Below are 23,960 nucleotides of genomic sequence, written 5' to 3' on the forward strand. Positions count from 1 at the left end.
GTACCCTAATTGTGCGTGTGTAAACGAATCAAATAAGAAGGTCATCTACTTTTAAGAAGGTCATCTAGTTTGGGTACACACACAAAGCTCTTCATTATGCATAATATATGTTTCAGATTTATCCTATAAACGAATCAAATAAGAAGGTCATCTACTTTTAAGATTAATCGACTTTGTGTGCATATATATATTTCTGTAACTTTTGTCTATCACACTCAACTTCACAAGTATGGGCATTTTCTAATTAGTATTCCTCTCAACGAAGAAGATAATGAAATAATATAATTTAACCCCTGGTACTCTCGCAGTTGCAGCATTGACTACTGATATAAACTACTTACATGTGTTTCTCAACCCGCGGGCCAACCCAAGCCCATCGCGGGCCGACCCGCACGGGTCGCGGGCCTAGGCGGGTCGACCCACGGCGGACTTGGGTTGATAAAATTCAAACTCAACCCGCTTAATTGGTTTGGCGGGGCGGGCCAACCCGACGGGCCTAACCCAAATTGACGGCTCTAGTTGGAGGCGCCTTGGAGCCTCGGGATAGAATTTCCAGGACCTATATAAAGGTCCCTGGAGTTAGGAATTCAGAAACAACTCAAGCATTCAATCTGTAAGCAATTCCTAAGCAACTAGTGAGCTTCCAAAGTGTAAAAGGCTTCTCCGCCTTCAGAGAAGGAGATTTTTCTTACTGCACATTTTCTACTGTCCTGGATTAACAACCTCCTTGGTTGTAACCAGGTTAAATTCCTGAGTCTCTTCTGTTTCTATTTCTTTTTCTGTTTCTTTGAATTTAGTTGCTATTATTTTATTACTGCATTTATTTCTGAGTTGAAATCCGATGAGGGTATTTTTATTTTTTGTTTTCAGCAATTCACCCCCCTCTTGCCGGTCTCCGCTGCACCAACAAGTGGTATCAGAGCCTGATCGCCTCAGAAGGACTAACCGCCAACTGAAGCACTACGATCAAAACGATGGCCGGAGCGAACATCCATCCCCCGAAGTTCGACGGAGACTTCGCCACATGGAAGCGCAAAATGGAGATATTTTTTAAAATAGATTTTGATATTCTTATTACAATGAAATATGGTTTTGCAGCGCCGAAAGACAAAGAAGAAAACACATGGAGCAAGAAGGAACAAGCCGATTTCGTCGCCAATGGAAAGGCAGAGTTCCACCTGCTCAGTGTGCTGCCTCCACAAGAAGTAAATCGGATCGGAAGCTATGACTCAGCGAAAGATCTCTGGGAAAAATTCCTGGAGCTACACGAAGGTACTTCCGAAGCGAAGCTAGCGAAGCGCGACATCCTCCGGAACCAGTTAACGAACCTCCGGATGAACCAAGGCGAGAAGGTAGCGCAACTCCAAGCAAGAATCAAGGAGCTGATAACGCAACTAACGAACCTTGGAGAAGAGGTAACCAACCGGGATTCTATCCGATACGCGCTCAATGCCTTCCCGAGAACTCCAGAGTGGGCCTCCTTAGTAGATGCGTATTACATCTCTAAGGACCTCGAGGTAAGTACGTTAGAACAATTATTTTCCACTTTCGAACTTCACGAGTCTCGAGTTTCAGAACCCAACGGAGCAGAGAAGACAAGTCAGAATATTGCCTTAAAGGCAAAGATGAACAGTTCTGACTCCGAAGCCTCAGTCGACGAATCCGAAGCGGCACTACTGGTAAGACGCTTCAATAAGTTTTTCAGTACTAATAAATTTAAACCGCAGAGGTATCATCGAAAGAAGAGGACGGTTCACTGCTATAACTGCAACGAAGAGGGGCACATCAAAGTTGACTGCCCAAAGCTAAAGAGAAAGGAGAAAGAAAGGGAAAAGCTAAAATACAAGAAGCCAGAACCCTCCAAACACAAGAACCTAAAGGCAACGTGGGATGATTCGTCATCCTCCGAATCGGAAGTCGAAGAATTCTCGGGACTAGCACTGATGGCTAACCATCAGCAAGAAGAAACGTCCAGCTCAGAGATGAGCATCAACGAAGGGGGAGGAACATCAGAAGAAAGCAGCAGTAAAGGGGGAGCGTCACCGGATCAAGTAAGTAAGGTACGCAACCTAACCCCAAATCAATCCTTTAGATTTATTAAAGCTCTTTCTAGAGAATTAGATAACTTAGAAAAAGAAAATGAAAATTTAAAATTAGAAATTGAAAAATTGAAAAGTGATGCATGCTTAAAAAAATTTCCAAAGTCAAAAATTAGAATTTATGGTAAATTAAATTGGTATATAAGGAAGCACCAAGGACAACTTAGGAAAATACCAAGAAACAATGTACCCCCTAGATTTTTGAATAATGTTGTAGGGAGGAACCTCTATTGGGTTCCAAAATCTGTGCTTAATTAATTTTTCAAAAATTAAAAGTTTACAGTGAGAAAATTAAACATTGAAATTCTTTATGGAAGCTTTGTCTAAGGAAGTGGTTGTTGCTCCAATAACCAAGAAGGTCTAGTGCCTCGCCACGACCTGGAAGCTAAAATATTGAAAGAAAATATTTAATTAACTTTCTGAAAAAGTATTAAAATCAAGAATAAAATAATGCTTTGAAAAGTTTTTAAACAGTTCCTTAGGAAATTTTTTTTGGGAAAATTTAAAATTTCATTTTTTTTTTAAATACTGAAAATCCATGTTGACTTAGAATTTTTTTCATTTTACTAAATTTTTTTTTGAAAATATTTTAACTTGAAATTTTTTTTGGAAACTTTTTGACTTGCAAAATTTTACCTAGAAATTTTTTTTCAAAATTTCATTATTACTTGGAATATTTTTTGAACCATTTATTTTACCTAACATACTGTTGGATAATTCTCTCTATTTTTTTTATTAACCCCGTTTTTGCTGTGATCAAAGGGGGAGAGAAAAGTACAAAGTTAGGGGGAAATAGAAAAAATTTAAATTTCTTTTTCTATTTCAAAAAAATTCTACTTAACTTGTTAGTTTAGTAATTTTTCTTTAAAATTACTCTTTATGTCTATTTTAACCCTAACTTGAACTTGGGTTGATGCACATCAAAAAGGGAGAGATTGTTGGACCCCGTGGTAGTTTTGATGTGATCAACCAAATTGGTTAGGTCCTGCGTTGTATTTGATCCCTGTGTCTGAGTGTACAGGAGCTTAGGAGCGCAGGAAGTCGAGCGGAAGACGCAGCTAGCGAGAAGGACGGCACGGGAAGGGAGCCGACGGGCTCGGTGCGTCCGAAGGACGAGAGAGCTGCGGAAGAGTACTCCGGTGGGCGTGAAGAGCGTGCGCGGCGTTCGAGGGATGTTAAGCCGGGACGGAAGGCTGCTCGAGGAAGGCCGGAAATTGGGTTCGGGTGAGCCCTATTTCGGTTGGCCGCAATCATCCAAAAGATCGGAGCATCGGAAGTCGCAACAAGCTGGAAACGAAGTCAAATGAGCTGAGCTGCCAGCTTGGAGGCGCCTCCAACCTGACTGGAGGCGCCTCCAGCTTGAAGGCGCCTTCAACCAGGTTGAAGGCGCCTTCAACCAGTCAAAATGACCGTTCTGCGCGCGGATAAAGTTTTATCCGCTGACTCCCATGGAGGCGCCTTGGACTCTCGTTGGAGGCGCCTTGGAGCCTCGGGATAGAATTTCCAGGACCTATATAAAGGCCCCTAGAGCTAGGAATTCAGAAACAACTCAAGCATTCAATCTATAAGCAATTTCTAAGCAACTAGTGAGCTTCCAAAGTGTAAAAGGCTTCTTCGCCTTCAGAGAAGGAGATTTTTCTTACTGCGCATTTTCTACTGTCCTGGATTAACAACCTCCTTGGTTGTAACCAGGTTAAATTCCTGAGTCTCTTCTGTTTCTATTTCTTTTTCTGTTTCTTTGAATTTAGTTGCTATTATTTTATTACTGCATTTATTTCTGAGTTGAAATCCGAGGAGGGTATTTTTATTTTTTGTTTTCAGCAATTCACCCCCCTCTTGCCGGTCTCCACTGCTCCAACACAAATTTAGTATTCGACTGATAAAAATTTATTTATATTTATTTAATATATATATAATTAATTAAATAAATAAATTTTAAAAATTTATTAAATTAAATAAATAAATTTGAATATACATATGTTTAGCTTATTAATATTAGTAAATAATATTTGTGAAGTATGTTTATTCATTAAATTCTTATTAACATGATAAATAAATAATTTTAAAAAAATGATAGACAAATTTAAATTATAAGTTCAATAACAATTAAATAATTAAAAATTTTAAATAATTAAATAAATTTAAATTAAAGACTCGATAATATCTAAATATTTTAATTAATAATAACTTTTAAAAAAAATTAAAAATCGTTAAAATACGACCTTTATAATCTGCCATTTATATATGTTTTTACTTCTCTTTGTTTTTTTTTTAAGTGCTGCTATGGACATTATCAAATTCTGCCCTGTAATGGTGTAAGTACTTGCTCTTAGGGTCATAAATAATCGAATATGGGTATTCTTTATATTGGTTCAATATAAAAAAAATTAATTAAATAAATTCAAACAACTCATTAAATTTTATATATATATATATATATATATATATATATATATATATATATAATATTTGTGTTCACAAATAATATTATTAAATGTTCATTAATAACATTTTTATTAATATGATAAATATATATTTTTTTAAAAAAATAATTAAATAAATTTAAATTGAAAATTCGATAATATCTAAATGAATTAAACTCAAATTAAATCTGAATTGAAAATTTAATAATGACTAAATAAATCAATCTCAAATAAAACTAAGTTCATAAAAATAAACCTAAGTCAACTTTAAAAACTAATTTAAAAAAATTTAGGATCATTTTCTCCTCGACTTGATTTGATTTGACTTAATTATCTTACCAAATAAATTTCAACACTAAAACTTGGTTAGGCTCTGTCTGTTTACAGCCCAACCTGCTCTTTATAATTCACCTGCTCTATAAAACCCACCGCGAATTAAGCTGCATGAGCTGAGACTCCCACTCTAAATCCTGGTCAGTGTGAGTGAGTCTTTTTCTTGAGGGAGGCGCCATGGTCATAGCTGGGGATGTAGCGACAGGAATCCTAGTAGTTGCCCTGTCGGCGGCTCTTCTACTGTCATCGTTGGTCTCGTCCAACTCCGACGCGGACGCTCTGGCCGTGTTCCGGCAGAGTCTCTCGGATCCTGGCGGAAAGTTCGATAGCTGGGACCCGACGCTTGATACTCCGTGCACTTGGTTCCACATCACTTGCAACCAAGAAAATCGCGTCACGCGAGTGTATGCATTTTTTTAAAAAAAGTTTTTTTTTTCTTTTTCCCTGCTGGCTTTTTAAGTTATCTTTTGATTCCTCTCAAATTTGGATAGCTAGTTTCATTTCATTGGGTTGATAATCATCCAGTATATTTGAAGAGTTTTAAGAAAGAGTGTAAATTTCTAATAAATGCCGATCTGATCAGTGCACGTATTTCATCTTTTCATCGGCTTCAAGGTTTAAACGGTTTTCTAAATTTTGTAATTTATCTTGGCTGTCTTGATGGGAGGCCGGACATTTAGGAATACCAAGTATAAATTTGAAGATTATGCATGTGCACCATCTCTCTGATTAATGAGTTTCTCACTTGTACAATGAAAATATTGCTCAAGTTCAATGGTAGTCGTATGCTTTTTTTTCTGAATTTGTTGAAAGTATATATTTTGTGTCTTAATCTTTGGTAGTCATTATTTGTATGACTACAACCTCTTCAAAAATGCAACATTGAATTTAGATGGTGTGTCTCAATCTAAATCACAAAGTAGTATCATATCTAACATTTTTTATCAGACTTTAATGTACTAATTTGATCTTTTTGCTACATGTTGATTCTCAGAATTCTTATTGTGATTCATATTTTTGATTTTTCACGTGGTGCTTTTTACAGGGACTTGGGACATTCAAATTTATCAGGCCATCTTGTTCCTGAACTTGGAAATATTGAATTCCTGCAATTTTTGTAAGAATCAGGCCTTTATCTGTGATTTTTAGTTGATGTGCCAGTCTCTGTTCCTGTGTTTTTCTTTCTATTTATTATTTCCCTATTTCTCTAAATGTGGTTCAAACATGCTTGTGAAAGTTCTGTTAAGTTATTCGGTTCCATATAATGTTGTCTTATGTATCACTCATTCTTTCATCCTTATCTCGTATGCATAAGGGAATTGAAGTTGGGAGTTATATTAGTTTTGCTTCAGTTATTATCACATTCAAATGGCCATTTAGTTTTCTTTTTGTCATTTATTTGTTATGTCTTCCAATACAATGGCCATATATTGTGTCTGATGCAAAAGCTAATACTCACCACCACTAAAGCATACTTACACCCGCCAAGTTAATAGTTAAACAAAAAGAGTATCTTCAAGGATGATAGTTTTGTAGAACTCGGCCGTATTGCTAGTGGTTACACTTAAGCATTGCATATCATCATTTGGCTGATTTGGCTGATGTGTATTCCTTTTGTTTTTATACCCAAATGTGACACGCCATGTAGTTATCAACATGAAGGTATTATATATTTTGACTGAAAGTCTGAAATTATACTATCAGTATCATAGTTTTAGCTGATGTTGAAAAGAATTGAGCTTCACAGGAGGTCATCCATCCGGAAGTTGCTCATTTTAAATTCAAAACATCAATGTTAATCTGACTAGGAACCCTAACATGGGATCCTACTCACGAATCATGACCTATAAATCTGAGTGCACTAGCCCTAGATAGACGACACATACTTTTTGACAGTCAAATAGTCTATATTATACTACTAGATGATCCATTTCTATTTATTTTAAAACTAAGAGGAATTGGGACAAGCCTCCATTCCATTTCCATATCTATAGCCTAAATTATAGCATTAGAGTTTAGATGGATATGATAATCTTGAAACACAACTAATTGTCCTGGATTATCATATTTGGATGAAAATGTTTTGGACTCTCTATTGACAATTATTGGGAAGTAAAATAGTATTTTATCATTCTCATTTGGATTGATTTTTCTTAATGATGTATCAGAGAGTATTGAATCAAGTAGAATTCAATAAATAAAGCTTAATTGTCTCTTTCTAACTTTTGTAGACTAATGCAGGGAACTCCACCATAACAACATTCAAGGAACAATACCAGTAGAATTAGGTAACCTGAAGAATCTCGTGGACCTGTCTTTGAATCATAATAGTTTCTCTGGTGTCATCCCTCCAACATTAGGGAACTTGAAAAATCTATTATCCTTGTAAGTCATCATTTTTTTAGCTTTTAATTTGTTATAAAGTCTATCCATCAAATAACTATTTGACAATGTCGATGGGATCATATATTATTAACCTATGGTTAAGCTAAACTGTTAAGGCTAATACATTTAGATATTTATTTTTCAGACGACTCAACGATAACCATTTGACTGGTCATGTTCCACGGGCAATTCTCGAAAATCATAATATCAAAGTTTTGTAAGTGCTTTGATTTTGGATTGAATATACATTAAGTTATTCACTACAAAACTTAGGTTTAATAGACATTTTTCATTCCCTACAATACTTATTTTTTCTAATACACTGTTCACATTTTTGTTGATTTCAGGAATGTTTCAAACAACGACCTTAGTGGCCCAATTCCAACTACTGGTCCATTTGAACCCTTCTCCTTAAACAAGTACCACCTTCTTCTCAATGTTTCTTTTGAAGTCATTATTATATGGATCTATAGTTTTCTCTTGCGTGGATGTTGATTGTTTGGACCTAAGACAAACTATTGCTACTCCATAAGCTAATAAATAATGCGAATGAATGCCTGTTCTCATATATAGCTAGACGCAGTGAAATGCTGTTTAAAGCACTGAATTAGGAAGAAAATTTGATTAAATCAACATAAAATTTCTCACAAGATAAATTATGAAGTTCCCGCTAATGCAGGATCTTGAGAAGGTTCTATTATTGTACTTAGTTTTATCTTATATTGCAAGATGCTTTTTATGATTCGAATCCATGAGAACCAAATTGCCCTAATGGTCCCAATCTCAGATAGGATCTTGATTGGATTGGAATCTCATGAACCTACAACCTACAATCTAATCTTGACATCTTGTGTTTGTTCTTTGATGAGTTTTAAGTTTTAACCTTTTTCTTTGCTTCGTATTGCATGTCTCCTTGACTGTTTACTTTCACTATGTGCAGCTTAGAAAAAAGGGATTGATTATGGTCGATGGCAAAGAGGTGTGATTGGACTAAAGCTTTAGATGATGGTGAAATCTATCTTACAATCATACCTTGAATTTCTATTTGCATGTGCATCGAAATAAGTCTAATGAAGGCTTTTGATCTCAATAAAAAAAAAATAGTTATGTTAATGCAATGAAATTTGAAGCTGGGGTATTCGTGATAGTTATAAAGGAAATTTTTTAAAAAAATGTGAAGGCATTTTGATCATGAAATTGCTAAAATGCCTTTTTCTAATCTTAAATATCTAAATTTCTTAGAAAATCTTTATAATTTGATATCCATGCCTGAATGATCAAGGATGTGCCCAGAAATAATCTCTATGCGAATTTTACAAGAATGTATCTAAAAGAATTCGCCAAATGTCAATTATGTTTCAACAAAAAAAAAAATTATTAGAAAAATCTATTATTTTATAAAAAAATATATCATAGGATCAAATTATAAAAAGGATTAAAATGTTATATAGTATCAAATTTTGAGTTAATTTTGATGAAGCAAGCCGACAGAGAAGCACATTATGGCGAATCATATTCCAGATTTCTTTCCCACCAACCATGGATATCCTCTCAAGGAAAGAGAGATCAAGTTCCATCTAGTAGCTGCCCACGAGCATGTGTAGTGGCAAGGCGTTAGATTAATCAAGGATATTTGAATCTTAATTACGATGATGTATTATAGAATACTCTTCTTTTGTAGAATGAAAAATTGAAGACCTTAACCGTCGGATGAGATGCATTATGAGACATTTTCCTCCCGCCGGATATTTTTGTATTTGCATTTTCGAATTTAGCTGATGAAAAAACTTGATAAACGTCGCCCAACTAGATAGTCGATGAGTCATTATATTTGTGAAATAGAGATGAGTCAGTCTTTGATCCAGAAAATCCTTGAGCTTGTAACCAATTAGATAGTCGATGAAACAATGCACGAGGAGCTTGTCGAAGACTATATAAGGATTTCTTAAGTTGGCAAACATGAGATGGAAATTGTGGATGAATGAACTCAGGTGGTTGCTCCATAAATACAGGTTCCTCAAGATGACCATGGAGAAACGCATTTGAAATGTCTAATTGTCGTACATGCTAATTAGTACTAATAACTATTGATAATAATAGTCTGATAGATGTAATTTTGATAACTGGGTTAAAAGTTTCATTAAAGTCAATACCTGGTTGTTGACTAAATCCTTTAGCTACAAGTCAAGCTTTGTGCCATTCAAGAGAACCATCAGCTCGATGCTTAAGACGGAATACTCATTTAGAGCTCACAACATTCATTGAGGGAGCGTGCGGAACTAGACTCCATGTTCCATTTCGAAGAAGTGCATCAAATTCAATAGCCATTGCACTGCCAGTTTGGATCCTTACTTGCTTGTGTAAAATAAGTTAGTTCAATAGATTTTGAAGAAACCATTAGAACTCATAGAAGGAGATATCGAGTTGCATTTAGACCTCTTAGTTAGTTCAATATTTGTAAGAATCGGGTCTTTAGCTATGATTTTTAGTTGACGTGCCAGTCTTTGTTCCTGTGTTTTTCATTCTGTTTATTATTTCCCTATTTCTCTGAATGTGGTTCAAACATGGTTGTGAAAGTTCTCATTCTAAGTTCTGTTTAGTTATTTGGTTCCGTATATTATTCTTTCAGCCTTATCTCGTATGCTTAAAGGAACTGAAGTTGGGAGTTATATTAGTTTTGCTTCAGTTATTATCACATTCAAATGGCCATTTAGTTTTCTTTTTGTCATTTATTTGTTATAAATGTCTTCCAATACAATGGCCATACATTGTGTCTGATGCAAAAGCTAATACTCACCACCACTAAAGCATACTTACACCCACCAATTGTTAATAGTTAAACAAAAAGAGTATCTTCAAGGATGATAGTTTTGTAGAACTCAGCCGTATTGCTAGTGGTTACACTTTAGCATTGCATGTCATCATTTGGCTGATATGTAATTCCTTTTGCTCTTATACCAAAATGTGACACGCCATGTATATAGTTAACGACATGAAGGTATTAGATGCTTTGATATAAAGTCTGAAATTATACTATCAGTATCATAGTTTTTGAAAAGAATTGAGCTTCATAGGAGGTCATCCATCCCAAACTTGCTCATTTTAAATTCTAAACATCAATGTTAATCTAATTAGGAACCCTAAAATGGGATCCTGCAAACAGTCTACATCATACTACGGGATGATTCATTTCTATTTATTTTAAAACTATGAGGAATTGAGATAGGCCTCCATTCCATTTCCATATCTATAGCCTAAATTATAGCTTTCGTGTTTAGACAGATATGATAATACAAGAACATGATTAACTGTCCTGAATTATCATATTTGGATGAAAATATTTTCGACAATCTATTGATAATTATTAGGAAGTAAAATAATATTTGATCATTGTCACAAACTTAGATTAGTTTTTCTTAATGATGATGTATCAGAGAGTATTGAATCAAGTAGAATTCAATGTGTTTGTTACCGATGCCCCCGTCAATCTGTCCGAAAGCCAATATCAAGGAGATAAATTACGTGTGGCTACTAGCCATTGGAATAATGATAATATTGATGAAGCAAGCCTATAGAGATGCAAGATCACATTCCATCTAGTAGCTGCCCATAATTGCGCGAGCATGTGTAGTGGCGGGATGTTCACAATCTCAATTATCGAATATTATAGGATATTTTTTTCCCGTAGAATGAAAATTTTAGGATGTTAACTTTCAAACTAGATGTATTATAGGGCATTCTCCTCTCACCAGACAAGGAAATATTTGCGCTTCCAAATTTATCTATAAGACGAACTTGATAAAGGTCGTCTCACCTCTAGATTAATTATGTGATACAAGGATTTTTTTTTTTAAAAAAAAAATGGTACTGTCTTACATAGAACATGGAGACGAGATTCATCAAGTTTTATATAAAAAAAATGAGATCTTTTGGTGTTTCACTTGTTCTCGCAAGTCACCCTAGTTGATATGACTATAAGATCAAATATTTCTCCCAAATATTTATGATCCCAACATCTATATTATTAATCAAATATTTCACTTCTCAAATATCTCAAATCTCATATCAAATATTCTACAAACTAAATATTTATGGCCTCATCTATCAAATATCTTATTATAAATATCTCAAATTTCATAATCAAATATCTCATCATATGGATTCCACTATTATTTTATTAATTTACATCTAATTTTACATTTAAATAAAATTAATTATATTTATAAAATTTTCAATTTAATATATTTCATCAATATTTTCATAAATATTTTTTACTTAATATTTATTTACATATTTTGACAATTATTAAATATAATTAATTTAATAATAATATTTTATTTAAATAGAAGGAGTTCAATACAAGACATACAAATTTTTATAAAAAATAGTACAATATACACTAATATAAATGTTTCATAAATTCAAAATTAAAATATAGAAGTACAAACCATTTTAATAAAATACAGAATGATAAACTATAGAAATTACAAACCACAATTAGTTAATAAAATAAATAAATTTACTATATATTTAATCTTTTCTTTAGTTATTCATATATTGTTAGATGGTTTTGAAGTTATTCATTTGTTATGTCTTATGTGTCCATTACAATGAGTTGATGTGCTTTGATGAATTGATTCACTTTCTTATTATTATTATACTACTCTAAATATGTTATTGACTATTGTATAATCTTATTCAATTCATTAATTATACATACTATTTCTTTGTCTTTCCTCTTTGTTGTCTTTTGTCTCATTTGACGAGATTAGACTTTTCTATCATCCACCTCATTAGTTGTTAATATTAGAAGAGTTAGTATGCACGCATAATGATTTTTATATTCTTATTTTCTTTGTAATTGTCGTCCTAAAAATTGAGGAGTATATATTAGACTATTTTTCACAATCATCCATACATACTCATATTAGAAAATAGATGATTTAAAAGTATTATTATATTCTTCATGAGCCCACATCATTAAATCTTCATCACTCCATCTGCTAGGTCCATTATTATACTATTTATTATATATTCTATTATATTTATGCACAATATAATCTTTTTCACCAAACCCCAATATGATTTTACTTTATCCGTAGTTCACTTTTTTATCTTCCTTATGCATTGTAGTATGCCATCAATCGTTTCTAAAAAGACTCACTTTTCTGGGTATTACCAACTATTGAATCTTTGCTCATGATTATATAGGTTGTTATAAGGAGTTTATCATTTGCTATTGTACACACCACTTGTTTACTATGATCTCCATCCGATTCGTTGGTTGTCTCAGTTCTTTGATTGATAATAGTATTGTCAAGCCCTACTTGAGATTAGAATGTTGGAAATTGTGAATCACGGACTGCATAAGATGTTTCTATATTTTTATCATTGTTACTTGCATCAATACTAGCTCTTCTCGATTCATTTGATTGGATCTTTAATGATTGAAGCAGATTAATTCCATAAAATAGAGCTTACATGAAATATTAGTTATTCTGTCAATATTTTGATGGACATGTATACAACGAAGCTCAAGTGTCGTTACTGGAAAAATTTAGATAGTTTCGAAAATTATTATAATATGGCGGCGAGTATGGAAAAAGTTAGAAATTATATGAGTGTTGTGTGAGAAATGAAAATGGAGGAGGTTATAGATTAGGACGAATGCAAAAATTTTCTCCACTTAAATTTTAGTCAATATTTAGATAATTCAACTAATTTTCAAAATAGTGATTAAAATTTATATTCATTTCTTTCTAAAATTTTGATATATTGTGATTTTTTGGGGAGTGATATATATATCGAAAAAAAATGGCCGTTTGTAAAAAATACAAAAATAAAAATTTAAAAAAAGAGAGAGAGAAATGGCTCTAAAAAAATATTCCACTGTGATTGCTCCAAAAACTCGACAATTGGTTGGGGCCAGACCGCGCTTCCTCGAAATCGTATAGCTGTTGTCCTATTCGTTTGGCTGGGCGGTTCGGTGACTTCAAGTAGTTGGCAAGGTGAAGTCGAGCTCGAGGGCATCAGACGTTCGCGTCCTCTCCCTCTTCTTTGTCGGTCTCTCTCTCTCTTTTTTTTTTTTTTGACCGGTTGCGGGTTCGGCGGATAGCGCAGGAAGCATGATGGAGCAACTCACCGACGAGCAGATCGCGGAGTTCAAGGAGGCTTTCAGCTTGTTCGACAAGGATGGCGATGGTTAAACCCTCAGAATCTTAATTTTCTTCTTTTTTTTGATCTAAACTGCTAGATCCGTAACAAAACTTTCTTTCTTTCTTTCTTTCTTTCTTTTTTTCTACTTATTGTGGGTGCTGATATTCTCTCTAGTCGACCTGTCTTCACCACCTCGATTATTGTTATTGTTTTGAGATTTAATGGTTGGAAGATATATAACGTTCCTTTGCTTAGTATGTCATGACTTTCTTTTACTCAGCTAGTTTATTCTTAGTTATGATTAGGGATTGATTTTCCTTTCCTTTTTGTTCTTTTTCACTGATCAAGGGAGTTGGGGAATCCGCCTCTGTTGTATCTTGTGGTATAGGAAATTTACTCAAATTTGAGTCTCTCCTAAGATGTTTAGATTCGCTCTTCAAATTGTGCTCTAATATGCTTACACGTATTATCTATGGAAAAACACACACACAAAAACGCAACCAGAATTAATTAAAACTATGAGAATCTAGCTTTGTTAGTATAAAATTAGATGAGCATGATTCTCGTTTTAAATTGTTGGAGGTGTGTTTGAAAGATGAATTCAGAGATGACTATTGTCTTTTGTAAGACTAAACTCCACCTTTTTGTGGTGTGACTTTGATCCAACCCTATACCTCTAGGGGTGTAATCGAACTAAGTTGAGCTGAACAATAAGAGGCTCGAGCTCGTTTCGTTTTACCTAAGCTCGAGTTCGATTCGAGCTTTAATTCTTAAGCTCGAGCTTGGCTCATAATGAAATTAAATAGTTCGCAAACTGCTTGAGCTAGGTTTGAAAATGGATCGTCTAAAAGTTAAACGAGCTTAGTTTAAACTTGGCTCGTTAATATATATAGAACACATGAAGATGTTAGCATGCACACCCCGCGTGGACGATGCGCGTGGGCGCCTCCAATGATCGGAGGCACCTCCCCGCGTGAGAAGCGCCCACGCACATCACCCAAGCAGGGTGTGCAGGCTAATATAACCCTATATATATATAAACGAGCCTCTTAACGAACGCATTCGCGACCCTTTTAACGAACATGTTCGTGAGCTCACGAACCAAATACTATTAAGCTTGAGCTCGATTCGATAATGTTTTCGAACTCGAAATCAAACTCGAACTCGGCTCATAAACTTAATCGAACGAACTCGAATGAATTTTTTTTACGAATCGAGATCCGAATAGCTCACGAGCAGTTAGACTCGTTTACACCCCTTAATACCTCTAGTGCAACCTAGGTGGATTCTTCTATCTGCCATGATGATGATAGACCTTGCCTTTGTCTCTAACACTTGAGGAATGAGAAGTAGAAAACAAAGAATAAAGAAAAACGATAGCACTCATTGGCACAGCAACAAAAGATAGTTGAGCCCTCTAAAATTCAGAACTGACTCAGGTTAAAGTATGACTAGGTGAAACCAATTCCAATTCATATAGACGGTTTTGTTGGTTCCACTATGAAATAACTAAAAAAATCGCAATTAAATAAAAAATATATCATTTTTGAGTCAACAGAATTTGGGTAACTAAGCTAGCTAGTAGGAACCCATTCTAGTAAAATCCATCATTTATATGCGTTTGATGTTTCATTTCTAATAGGAAAATATTCTCTCCAGTAAATATAAGTGACTATTAACCTTTGTTGTCCGTGCATCCAAATGGAATGGCGTGGCTTCTTTACTGCTTATTTTTGACTTGAGGAAGGAAGACAGCCACAAGGAAAAAGACCAACTATTGTTTGTTTGATTTTTTGGTATTATGTAAATATCATTGTAATATGTATCTCATAACTAAAATGCCAATCTTAACAATCCTTGATAGTGAAGGTATTGTTCTACATTAAATTGCTTTTGTTGTTTTTTAAATTATCCAGCTAGCGTTAGAAGTCAACATGATGATAGCCTATGATATGAGGTGTGCTAAACTTGGAAACTTTAGCTTACTGTTAGTCAGTGAGATAGTATTAAACTTGTTGAATTTTCACATTGTCTGTCTTAGCTATTTAAACTTTTTTTTCTCCTTTATCTTATAGATGTTTAGTAGCCTATCTAACCTCTCAACCAGCTAAGCATTAAACATTTCCATGAGTTGAAAAATCAATTTGTTAATTGTAGTTCCTGCTTGCTCTTTTGGTTGGATAATGGCTTAATGGGTCTATGTTAGTCTCTCTTTTTAACAATGAAGCAGTGAAGTCTAGTATTTCTAAAATTTAAATCTGTTACAAAGATGTAAATTTGATAGAAGGTACATAATGTGACAATAGTGGGTTGCCGGAAGAGAATATAACCTCAGCAGAGTGATGCAAATTTCTTCTTGCATAGGAGAAAATTCATTATACATTCTTCTCATTATTGTATTGTCCACAACATATGGATGATACCAATTGCTAGGACATGTATTTTTTGAGATCATGCGCATGGGAATCCAAGTTCTCAACAATTTTATCTGGAATTCTTGCAAATTAGGCTTAACCTAGTGTATTGTCATGCTTATGGCATAATGGGCATTACATATTGTACTCAACACTCGAGATGTACCTTCTTGCATGCCATAATCATGAAGTTTTGATAAGACATCAACATTGCATTTATGCCAAAAGCTCTAAAAAAAAGCACAAAACTACCAGTAGCGTACTAGAATTTTAAGTAGACTTTTTATAAAAGGTTTGGGTTCATCTAATCTGCATATCACTAAGGAGTTAGATAATATGTTATGTGTTTGTGCATACTAATCATTTTCTACATGTTTTATTGCATCTTTTGTGACTTTCACAAACAGAATGCCTCACACATCTAATGGAAAGACAAGTGGGACACAATTATTACTTTATATTGTATAACCTAATTTTCAAATCTTGTGGCTAAAATATTTTGTTAAGATGTGATATCCAAAAAGTTGCCATGGAGTTGATGGTCTATCGGATCATCATATAGGCCATATAAATAATGATGAGATTGAGTCTGCACTCTTAGATTCCATTTGAAGTTCAAATTGAAAAGTGTGTTTATAACTTTGTCAAGACGCATACAAGAGCTCCAAAGTTAACCAACCCAGTGATATGAGAAAATAAATCCATTATGATATCTGTTGAAGTGTACTAGTAACTAACTGCCATAAAAACTAGGCGAGCATGAGCAAACCTTTAGTCGTAAAAAGTTAACACAGTTTTGGTAGTCTACCAGAGCTTTTTGTTTTTTCTGATGTGCAATCTACCAGTTCGCATGCTAAACTAATAATTTACCTCAATTTAGTTCCCTCTATGATTATGTTTTGTCATTACAGCTAACCTCTTTTACTGGAAGAAAATTACTATATTATGCTATATGATTTCTAGTTAATCTTGATGTTGAAGAATTTTGTTAACTTGTTTTTAGAAAAGATAATTTTTAAACTTCATTTCCATCCTTCTAGTTTACAGGTTATTTATGGACTTCATTTTCAGACTTTTGGTTTGAAAAATCATGATTCTGAGCACCTAGGTTTATGTTCTGCTATAGGTAGCAGTTCTACTATGGTACTAGTATGATCAAGTAGATGATCAGTTTCTTTTTAGTTAGAAGCTTGACTGAATCTTAACTTTTTAGTTTGTTTCTTTTTGTTCTTGTCTGTACAGTATTTAAGTCACATTCCTTTTTTTTGCCTGGACATGACTTAAAAAAAAAACTAATTTACTGAAAGGCAGATTGTATTGGAAGTATTTAAGTTATGAGATCTTTTTGGAAATTATTTATTTATCAAGGTGAAGTAGAAAATAAATTTCATGTGTTGTATACTGACATGTTCCCTTGGGGAATTTCTGCAGGCTGCATCACAACCAAAGAGCTTGGAACTGTCATGCGTTCATTGGGTCAGAACCCTACAGAAGCTGAACTTCAAGACATGCTAAATGAAGTTGATGCCGATGGAAATGGTACAATCGACTTTGCTGAGTTTCTTAATTTGATGGCTCGCAAGATGAAGGATACAGATTCAGAGGAGGAACTAAAGGAGGCATTCAGAGTGTTTGACAAGGACCAAAATGGCTTCATCTCTGCTGCTGAACTTCGTCATGTCATGACCAATCTAGGAGAGAAGCTTACCGATGAGGAAGTCGTTGAAATGATACGCGAAGCTGATGTTGATGGCGATGGCCAGATCAACTATGATGAATTTGTCAAAGTCATGATGGCCAAGTGAGTTTCCACTATGAAAGAAATTCCGAGTAAATCTAGCGGTGAATGAGTTGTAAAATATCAATATACCTCCTCGGTCCTTATCTCAATAGCTGTGGTAGTGAAACTAAATACTAGCGTATCATTTCCTTTCAGCCGTGGTGGTTCAGTCAGACTTTTGACGATTGTTTCTAGGGCATCTCTCCTCTCTTGACTGTTTTATTTGATTGTATGGTGTGGTTTGAATATCTGTAAACCTGTGGTAAATGGATTTCTTGTTCCAACTTTTACAATATTGGAACAAATCATGGTATACTTTGATTAATAATAATCTAACTGCAATTTTTTGTGATCTGAATCCATGTATTTAATAGGTTCAACAGTTCGATGATAAGAGAATGCTTGTAAACTTGCTTGTTATTTAACAACAATTGTGCTAGGCTTGTGGAATGAATCATTGGAATTGGATGTCAACTATTCAAGACCATCCTACTAGTATCGACATTGGTTAGTGTAAGCACAAATTGCATAATGGCAAATAATTGTTGCTTGGTTGTCTCAATAGCTGTGATGCAGTGGCAAAGCATTTACTCGGTGAATCATGAGAGGTCATCTAACTCTAGAATTTATCTAGCTAGAGAAGATCGAACATTTGAATTATATAAAAAAAACAATAATAATTGTTTGGTCTATCCAAGTAAATGAGATAAATTGAGATTCCTTTTCATTAGAAATTGAGAGTTAAATCCATGGAACGATGAAGAATACATGGACCTAATGAAAAATTATTATAGAATATGAAGATACCCACAAACTTATAAAAAAATGCACAATAATAAATTCGTATAAATGACTACATGGATCTAATTTTGAAGTCGTGTATCACACTGGTTTAAAACGAATACAATGATCGTACTGTCCTTATTCTCCTAACGTGATGTTAACATTCATTATCTTCCAAATTAGGTCATGTCAAACTCAGCTCTTGACTATTCAATTAATATATTTTTTTGACAAATTACTTCTGATTAAAACATACAACACCTAATTATGCTAATGCCTTGGGCTCGAAGGAAGACAATATGATGATTATGTCCAGGTCAATTTCAAACACAATCAGCACTAGGAAAATTTTAGCAAGCCTTGAAATTTAAGCAAAAGTTAATAGTTAGGGAAACTAAATTACAATTTCATACGTATAATAATAGTGATAAATGTCATGGACCTATACAACAACATCGGACTCGATATAAAAGATCAGATTCGAAGCTTATGTCCAAATCTGATTCACCTTAACCATAACTAAGAGGGCGGCCGATTCACATTGACCATGTAGCCAATTTTGACTCGAGTCACTTTTTGCAACCTAATCACGCACGTCATTCTGGCGTCACCGTAACGTCAGCCAGAGTCGCTGCTGAGCGCTGTAGCTACTAGAATGTGCCGAAACAACGGCGAGGAGTCAAAACCACTGGCGTAGCCAAGGCTGGGCTACACTGGGCTCTAGCCCAGTGCAGCCCAAATAATTTTCATGTATCCATCACTCCTTACAATATTATTTCAGGGTTGCATTGGGCTCCAGCCCAGTTTAGCCCAGCCAATTTTTTTTATAACAACCACTTTTGACAATATTATTTTATGTCAATACCGGAATAGATCATATATGAACATCAATGATGGAGCAATTGAACTAAGATTTAGTCTAGGGTTAGTGATGGAGCTATTGAACTAAGATTTAGCCCAGGGCGAGTGATGATGCTACGCCATTGGTCAAAACTTGGACTTTTGGTTGTGAACCAGAAACCATCCAGTTAATTGGGTTTGTCTGCTTCTGCACCATCAGACACGGATGTGGCATGTAGTTACTGGTCCATACGTCGCAATCAGTTATTTTACATTGCTCCAGTGCGGTCAAGGAACTTGATTCAGTAAAACATAACGTACTACCACGTTTTGATAAAATACACACAGAAAAAAAAAAAAACAGAACGCTGCATTTTTTTTTTTTTAACAAAATGGACAATTACAAACAGCACATAACGGCCGTTACATGACCCCCCACGACTCGAGGGTGGGGAAGGCCGGCAACAGCGCGTCGGCGTCAAAAACCGGGAGTTCGGGCGACGCAGCGAGAGACCCGACGCCGTTGGCCAGCAATAGTGCCGAGGTGTCGAGCGTGGGCAGGAAGGCATGTTGAGGAGCGGCACGGGGCCGGATCGGCTCGGGCTTCACCAACGGCTCGACGTCCGGCGGCAGATCCCCGATCACCTGGACGCCGGTGACGCGCTGCACCATCTCCCGGAAGTTGGACGGGTCGGTGTTGATGTAGGTGGTGGGCGATCGCTTGGACACGCGCGACTTGCGCTTGGCGACCCGGGCGGCAGAGGCGGGGCCGAGCGGGTTATTCCGCGGGCGGAGGGGCGCCGCCGACGGGGCGAGGTGAGGGTGGTGGTGCTGGGGGAGGAGGAAGGGGGAGGTGGAGGAGGTGGCGGCGGCGGAGGGCGAGGCAGCGGCGGGAGTGGCGGCGCCCGAAGAGGAGGTGTCCGATAGTGAGATCTGGAGGGCGCGGGTGAGCGCCTCGTTGTCGCGGGCGAAGGCCTCCCTCATCCACGCCGGTTCCGAGCGGAACAGCCACGGATCGAGCACCGAGCAGTTCTCCGCCATGACCAACGATGAAACCTTCTTTCTTCTCTCCGCCCTCTCAGAGCATTCGATCCAAGGAAACGATTCGTCCAAGTTGTGAGTGGGTGTGGTGGACTTTAATAAGCGCGTTCACCCGGCCACGTGTACTTCCGGCTTTTTGGTATAACTGCGCACCAGCGGCGTAGCGGTCAGTTATTGTTTTAAAAAAAAAAAAAACATGGACGCTGGCCATCAAATGAGGGCCCATAGGCTGGCAGGGGCACCATATTAGCAATTGGCCAAAATTTGTATTTATTTACGATCATGTCCAGAGGGGGCACCAAGTGAGATGGAACAGGAACCCGGAAGGGGGTGGTCGGTGCAATTGTAGTAAATGGTAGTGGCATTTTGGGTATCAAAGCAGAAAGGAGGCAGTGCGCCAGCAGTGACGTCATGATGTCGAGAGGAAAGGGTGACAGGAAGGAAGGAAGGAAGGAAGGAAGGGGTATGACATATCATTTTAGTATTATTCTCTCCGTCTTCTTAAATTATTCATATCTTTTACATAGTAAATTTGTGATATGCACCTTGGTCAATTAAAAGGTTGTCTCGACGACGACTATTCAAAGAAATCTACTACTTCTCGATGATTTTATTTTATTTTTATCACTATCAATTACATTTGTGGTTGAGTGCTTGGCTACTTTATTTACATCATTTTCCAACGTCAAATTTACAGTGTGTTGAAAATCGCCACTCGAGTTCTTTCATCTCAACGATTTTGAAATTCCAGTTTTTTTTTTTCTATTTTGTCAACAAATCTGTGATCATTATGCTTCAGCATTATCAATATTACAAGTCTTTATGCATACGCACTCGAGCACTATATCACATATAATTTGATAGGCAGTAAGAAAGAGTTCACCTCGTACGGATCAACAATTACGGTAGAGGTCAAAATTAAGACGATCAATGTGGCTCAATCGTATCACCCGAGCGAGAGGGAGATGGATACATAAATCGATCGGAGGAACCACTATCCGGTCGGCCTCATGGAGGAAACAGCGTCTGGTCAATCTGATCGACAGTAGAACCGGTCGAGCGGGCCATCTGTCTAGCTCGAGGTATGACATGGACAGTTAATAATGAACCGATATAATAAAAGAGGAAAAACATATACTTAATAAGGGAAAGAGAAAACGAAAGAGAACAACACTCTATCAATCATTGAATACGGTGAAACTAAGACAAAGATGCTTTCTGTCTGCAATTAATATCATTAAATAGGAGAATATGAAGGGTCACTAAGACAGGTATAAAAAAGTATGATAGGTATAAAGAAAGACAAGATTAATCTTGGTCTCTTTCACTTTCTCTTCTTCTTCTTTTTCTTCTTCTTCTTCTGTTTCTAACTTGAGTGTTGGAGGGCCAACGCTAGGGATCCTTCCCTGCATTGATTTTGTTTTGTAGAGATGAGCGATGTCTTCATCCAATCAGCAGAGCCTCCACATCCCCAATTTTCCAGCTTCACACTTCTGAATAGGAAAATTTTAATTTGGTGCCATTTGTGGGAAAGTAACCTGCATCCGAATGAGAAAATGGAAGACGCTGGACGAATCACAATGGTGACGCTGACGCAAGAGGAATTCGACACGTTGATACAGGCCTGAGTAGTGAAGATAGTGGAATAACAGCAACAACAGGCGCACCGAGTGCCAATAGGTATTATCTGAACGTTAAGCGCAGGAGCATGCAGCCTCCGTAGCAAGCCGCAAGGCTAAGCGAGGGGACCGAGACATTCGGGAACCAAACAAAAGGCCGAGCAGCACCTAGGGGAAGCCCCTCATGTGCCGGTCCCATTCCACCAAACGCCATTATGGACTCCAGCAGAAGAGAGACTTGAGCGGACAGAGACCGGGGATCTTTATCGGATGAGGCACTCGCTTGAGACACAAGGAAAAGGAAGATACTCAGAAAGGATGATTCACCCGAACGGGTTAATCAACAATTTTCGGAGGAGATTCTGAATGACCCTCTGCCGAAGCATTACACTCCATTGACAATCGGGGAATATAATGGAGCGACCAACCTTGACGACCACTTGACCAAGTTTGATAACGCGACCACACTTCACCAGTACACGGACAGAGTGAAATGTCGAATCTTTCTCACCATGTTATCTAGATCGGCACAACGTTGGTTCAACGGTTGCCGAGCGACTTGATCCGTAGCTTCAAGGACTTCTGAGTGACCTTCCTACATCACTTCGCTAGTAGTCGCTGCCACCCGAAGGTGAGTGTGAATCTATTCTCACTAAAGCAGGGGCCCCGAGAGGCATTAAGGGCCTATATTCAGCGCTTCAATCAGGTGGCGATGGACATCCTAGCAGTCTCCTCGGGCGTGTTAGTGAATGCCTTCACCCAAGGGCTCACCGAAGGAGAGTTTTTCTGGTCGCTTATTCGAAGGCCACAGAGGGACTTTGGCCACCTACAAAAGAAGGCTAATGAATACATCAACGTGGAAGAAGCCTATGCGGTAAAAAAAATGGAGACGCCCACCAAGCCCACAGGAGCGTCTGAACGGTGTCATTCGAGCAGTCATCAACCCCCAAGGGGCCTCGCTCGAGAGGAGCCCCGCCACACGAGCCCAGGACACATGTCGTGCAATATGTGGCGACCGCTCGTCCAAAGGCTGCAACAGGCAAGATATGGACGTCGATGTTTTGCTCCTTCCACCAGTTAGCAACGCACAACACCCAGGATTGCTACGACCTGGCAGCAAGCAGACTGGCCTTGCGGGGATATCATCATCGATCCCCATCACCTGATCGACGACAAAGGCATCGATCAACCGGTCGATGGGAAGAAGACAAGACAACAGCCAAACCATGCCACCATCGACCTTAGCGTGAGAGCGGTTGTAGTCTCGCCCGAGTCTCTGCTGAGCGGAACAAACCGTCCGCGTGGGAGGAAGAGAACCGGACTAACGCCGCTCGGGAAAAGATAGGGATGATCACCGATGGCCCGACCGACAGAGATTCTAATTGAGCAAGGAAGTCGTACGCTTGACGACTTAAGGTCCACGCTGTTGGCTGCAGTAAGGAGAGAGCTAAAGGACCCGAATCAGCTTCGGCCCAAGAGATTTAGAGGGAGTGGAAACTCCTCATGACGACGCACTGATAATCCAAGCGGTAATCGTCAATTATATAATCCATCGAACTTTTGTTGATACAGGGAGTTCGATAAACATCATATTCAAGAAGGTGTTCGACTAGCTACAAATTGACTGGGGTGAGCTGCTGCCAATGATGACCCCGCTCTACGGCTTCATGGGCAATGAAATGTTGCCGATCGGATAGACTAAGCTGCCCATCTCGCTTGGAGAAGAGCTCTTGAAGAGGACAAGGACCATAAACTTCATCATGGTAGACGCGCCATCGACTTACAACGTCATTTTGGGTCGATCGACGCTCAATGATTTCCGAGCGGTGGTGTCCACCTATTGTCAGAAGATCAAATTCCCAGTGGAGAATAAGGTAGGGGAAGTCAGAGGAGACCAGTTGGCCGCTCAATGATGCTATGTCGAGATGACCAAGTCTGAAGTAAGAGCCGCTCAGAAAAACCTGCGCTTGGAGGTGAACTCCATCATTGAGAAGCCCCCTGCGATGGTTTATGAAAAAAAGGAAGAGGTCCAGATTCACCCAAGCCGGTTAGATGCGACTACCTTCATTGTCGCCTATCTAGAGAGC

General features: G+C 37.3%; 3 protein-coding genes across 3 annotated transcripts; 2 read left to right on the top strand and 1 right to left on the bottom strand.

The window, feature by feature from the left end:
* The first annotated feature begins 5,032 nt into the window (after window positions 1-5,032).
* Window positions 5,033-8,225, top strand: LOC122050394 (leucine-rich repeat protein 1-like). Its single transcript, XM_042611300.1, has 6 exons — window positions 5,033-5,259; window positions 5,901-5,972; window positions 7,097-7,240; window positions 7,386-7,457; window positions 7,588-7,678; window positions 8,181-8,225. The coding sequence occupies exons 1-6, from the start codon at window positions 5,033-5,035 to the stop codon at window positions 8,223-8,225; spliced, it is 651 nt and encodes a 216-aa protein (XP_042467234.1).
* Window positions 8,226-13,239: 5,014 nt separating this feature from the next.
* LOC122051843 (calmodulin-3-like) lies at window positions 13,240-17,952 on the top strand. Its single transcript, XM_042613145.1, has 2 exons — window positions 13,240-13,441; window positions 17,242-17,952. The coding sequence occupies exons 1-2, from the start codon at window positions 13,366-13,368 to the stop codon at window positions 17,613-17,615; spliced, it is 450 nt and encodes a 149-aa protein (XP_042469079.1). The 5' UTR covers window positions 13,240-13,365; the 3' UTR covers window positions 17,616-17,952.
* A 1,549-nt stretch (window positions 17,953-19,501) lies between these two features.
* LOC122053708 (calmodulin-binding protein 25-like) lies at window positions 19,502-20,346 on the bottom strand. Its single transcript, XM_042615698.1, has one exon. The coding sequence runs from the start codon at window positions 20,252-20,254 to the stop codon at window positions 19,637-19,639; it is 618 nt and encodes a 205-aa protein (XP_042471632.1). The 5' UTR covers window positions 20,255-20,346; the 3' UTR covers window positions 19,502-19,636.
* Between the last annotated feature and the right edge of the window lie 3,614 nt (window positions 20,347-23,960).

The sequence above is a fragment of the Zingiber officinale genome, chromosome 3A (assembly GCF_018446385.1).
Source record: "Zingiber officinale cultivar Zhangliang chromosome 3A, Zo_v1.1, whole genome shotgun sequence".
NCBI classification, from domain to species: domain Eukaryota; kingdom Viridiplantae; phylum Streptophyta; class Magnoliopsida; order Zingiberales; family Zingiberaceae; genus Zingiber; species Zingiber officinale.